The 4,484-nt window shown below is 37.6% G+C and overlaps 1 protein-coding gene across 1 annotated transcript; it reads right to left on the minus strand.

Moving 5' to 3' along the window:
* Positions 1 to 3,280: 3,280 nt before the first annotated feature.
* On the minus strand, positions 3,281 to 4,240 carry LOC113295833. The gene has a single exon (XM_026544166.1). The coding sequence runs from the start codon at positions 4,238 to 4,240 to the stop codon at positions 3,281 to 3,283; it is 960 nt and encodes a 319-aa protein (XP_026399951.1).
* Between the last annotated feature and the right edge of the window lie 244 nt (positions 4,241 to 4,484).

The raw sequence follows: 4,484 nt of genomic DNA on the forward strand, positions 1-4,484 counted from the left end.
CTGCACCCGCTGTATTGCAATTACCTTGGAAGCCACAATCACTTGTAATGTATCCTTCTATACACCAGAGCTTGAGGTTTCTTTATTGCAGTGAACATGCATAAACATTACCCTAGCATATGTTGCTTGAAAATTAAGCATACTAGGAGCATTTGGCCTAGAAAAGACTCGGTAACAACCATGGCTAGTACTTTAAAAGTTAAAATTCAATCTCATGTGTCTAATGGATCCGACGCTATGTTCACAATTTGTTTTTCGTGTAGCCATATCATAATCCTCCCAAAAAAAAATATGGAGTAACCATATGTCAATCTTTTGTCATGTTTGATATAATGTGTCAATTCCTTAGTATATGCATGTCTAATAAACCAGATATTATGGACACATAAACAAACCAATGTGGCTACATAAATCCTCTTTCCGTCACAGTCTAAAAGGTGTGTCTATTGTCATCCGACACTTTTGACACATACAAAATTATTTAATGTGGCCATATACGCATCTATGGCTACATGTGATTGGATTAACTGAAAACCATGACCAAACGATACCCTATGGATACAGTTGATGGGTTTAGGAATAAACCCATGACTAAATGGTGCACTATGGCTACATGGTAAAACAAAATGTGGCTATAGTTATACTGATGACCAATAGCCACACAAATAACCTGAAACGTGGCTGGACTGTACACTAAAAAACGTGGCCTATGTGAAGGTTTGTACTAGTGGGTGGTGATGTTGATGTACTAGTACTTGGAGATGTACTTTGAGATGCTCCTTGTCTTGTATTTGGTGGTGTTTGAGGTAGTTCTTCCTCATCTTCTTCACCTTCATTTGTTGCTGAATTTTCTTGCTCTTCATCAACAATAATGGTTCTCTTCTCAATTTTACCTTCTTCCCAATTCCATGAAGCTCCCTCATCAAATAACACATCACGACTTGTAATCATTGAGTTGTTCTTCAAGATATACAACCTATAACCTTTTGATTGGAGGCTATAACCAAGAAATATACACTTCTCACTTGATTCATCAAGCTTTGTTCTCTTCACCTTTGGAATTTGAGAATAACACACACTACCAAAAACTTTGAGATTTCTTATCGATGGCTTTCTCCCACTCAATGCTTCAAATGGAGTTTTATCCCATACGGATTTTTTTGGACACCTATTCATCAAGTAGAGGCGGTGTTTACGACTTCGGCCCAAAACACTTTAGGCATACCCTTGTCATGAAGCATGGACTTCGCCATCTCTATCACGGTTTGGTTCTTTCTCTCGGAAACACCATTTTGTTGAGGAGTATAACCCACGGTTAGTTGCCTTTCTAAGCCTTCATCTTCACAAAATTTATCAAACTCTTTGTTGTTCTACTCTTTGCCTCTATCACTTCTCAAAACTTTGATATAGTGACCACTTTTCTTTTCAACAAGGCTTTTAAACTTCTTGAAGATGCTAAAAACTTCGGAATTTTATTTCATGAGGTAGACCCAAGTCATACGAGTAAAGTCATCAATGAATAAAATGAAGTATCTATTAGTTCTATGAGTTGGTGTCTTCATTGGTCCACACACATCAGTATGCACCAAACCAAGAAGTTCTTTCGCTCTCCATGCTACATCTTTTGGGAATGGTTGGCGATAAGGGTGCACAGGAACCGAGCCGAAAAACCGGACCGTCCCGGAACCGGTGGAACCGTACCTGTTTTTGTACCGAACCGAGGAAGGGGGTATAAGTACCGGTTCTAAAATTGAGAACCGAGCCTAGGGAGGTACAGGTACACGGTCCTAAGCATGTCTCGTACCGTCCCATCCCGATTGTACCGAGTAATAATAACCATTAGATTTAGGGATTTAATCTCATGGTGGTGTACTGGTATATATAAAAGAATTAGGTCAGAAGACTAGATTTTTCATTTTATTTTCTCTCCATCTTCTTTGCAGCTCCTCGGTTCTTAGATTTTCCGACGTGCATATCCAATTCTTCTCTTGCGCGTTCTATTACATGCAGATTGTTCAACAACAGGCCAAGAATCCAAGTAAGGGTCACGTATGGTATGTCACTACTACCAGATAACATGTCCTGTACATATTTTCAAATTAATCACGTATAGGAATTGCAAGTTAATAAACAGAAGTAATCAACTATGTATACAGCTAACGCGATTTTAGGTATATACCAGGATCATGGATTGGATGACTAGTTCATGGTTTTCTCCAGGAAGTTGTGATTTTTCCGCGAATGTCAAAAGAACGTCGATGAAATTCTGGTCACCATCATCTTCCTTATGTCCTGTTGATGATAACGACCTTAAGCGTCTCTTTTGACGACGCTCTTCAATAAAACCCTGAGCAACAGAGTTCAATTCATCTCTACAAGATTGCATATCCCTTACAAGACCTCTTGATCGATCAACACACTCGAGGCATGGAACCACATCTGAAAATGCAAATACCGTTGTAAGATTTAATGCTTTTTCCATCGCCTTCTTGTATAGTTCCCTAACTACACAAGAATTTGTATGGAAGTACCGACTGGTACCGGAACCGTGCCTGGTATCGTACTTTTCCCGAATGGTACCGGAACCGAGGACACAGGTACAAGTACCGGTCCAAAATCTAAGAACCGAGGCTAGGGAGGTACAGGTACTCGGCCTCGGAAAGAACCGATCCGAATCGTACCGTGTGCACCCTTAGTTGGCGATGTTGTTTCCCAAGTGCACAACCTTCACACACTCCATCTTTGTGGTTGATATGTTGTGGAAGTCCTTGCACCATGTTCTTGTTGGAAAGACTATTGAAATTCAAATGCCCAATCCTTTTATGCCATAACCATGTTTCATCAATGTTTTCCATTCTCAATGCAACATTTTTTTGCTTTTCAAACACAATTGGGAAGCTTCTATTTTTCTCCATCTTGATGCTCTTCATGACTTGTCTCTTGTTGTTGTGCTTCTTGTCATAAATGGTTCAATATCCATCTTCAAAATGGACCGCGTACCCAAGCTCCACAAGTTTCCCAACACTAAGCAAATTTTGTGCCAAATTTGGAACATATAACACATCTCTAATGTATTTTTCTCCATTGATGGTTTCCACACAAATGGTATCTCTTCCATTAGCTTGAACCATATTCCCATCCCCCATCTTCACTAGAGAATTTATGGACGTATCCATATCAACAAACAAGCTTTTTCACCGGACATATGATTTGTGCAACCACTATCCACAAACCAAACTTCACTTTGACAAGCATAAAACATTTTTTGTTTTTCTTCTTTTTATTCGGCTTTACCGGCTTGTTCTTTATCTTCTTTGTATCTACAATCTTTCTCCAAATGTCCATATTTCTTGTAATTGCGACATTGTGGTTTTCCTTTGTTCCAACAATTCTTCTCCAAGTGACCATTCTTCTTGCAAAAATTGCATCTTGGTACTTGATACGAATCACTCTTTGTATAGTTTTTGGAATTAGCTCCTCCTTTATTCCATTTTCCTTTTCCTTTGAAGTTTGATGTTGATTCACCCGTGTACTCATTTTTCTTTGTTGCTGAATTTTTTGAATCCAAGTTGAATTTTGATTGAAATGCACTCTCAATTGACTTTTCGGAGTGTCCTAACAACCTTTTCTCATACACCTTCAAGGAATCCCATAACTCTTGTGACTTTAATGTTGAGAAATCTTTAGTCTCTTCCAAAACCGCCACAATGGGTTCAAATTTTTCCGGAAAGCATATCAAAATCTTTTTATAAATTCTTCTTTCTTCCATCTTCTCACCACACAGCATCATATTATTAACAACTTCAACAACTCTAGATGAAAAGTCATTTAAACATTCATTCTCATTCATTCTAAGATTCTCAAAATATCTTCTATATGAATGTAATTTTAATTCCCTTACCTTCTTATTGCCTCCATACTCTTGTTGTAGAAGATCCCAAGCTTCTTTAGCTTTATATGAATGGATTACTCTTGGGATAATGGTGTCTCCAACTCCTTGTTGGATGTACATGGATGCTTTTGCATTCTTCCTCCTACTCTCCTTAAGTAAATCCTTTTGGTCTTGATCTAAGTTTGATGTATCTTCAATTTCATCATACCCATCTTCAACAATCTCCCACACTTCTTGAGACATGAACAAGGTTTTCATTTTAATTGCCCAAAAATCATAATTTTCTCCATGAAAAAGTGGTATTGAAGGTTGTTGAATGTATTGGTTTGAGTAAGTACAACTTGCCATTGATTTAATTGAAGATTGATTGTAAAATTGGGTTTTTCCTTTTCTAAATCTAGATTTTAAAAACTTTGAACGTTGCTGATTTTTGAGATTTAATGGGTAGAAATTGATTTTTTTTCACTCACCAAGATCAAGTCTAATAGATCTAAGCTCTGATACCAATTATTAGATATTTGGTTGAATTTATGATGAAGATTAGAAGGATTTTGATTGATAATGGAGTGGGAAACTAATAGTTTCTACTCAC

Source organism: Papaver somniferum, chromosome 7 (assembly GCF_003573695.1).
Source record: "Papaver somniferum cultivar HN1 chromosome 7, ASM357369v1, whole genome shotgun sequence".
NCBI classification, from domain to species: Eukaryota; Viridiplantae; Streptophyta; class Magnoliopsida; order Ranunculales; family Papaveraceae; genus Papaver; species Papaver somniferum.

Excerpts from the sequence above, each read along its gene's own strand:
- LOC113295833 (XM_026544166.1), bottom strand. The coding sequence starts at position 4,240 with ATGGCAAGTTGTACTTACTCAAACCAATACATTCAACAACCTTCAATA.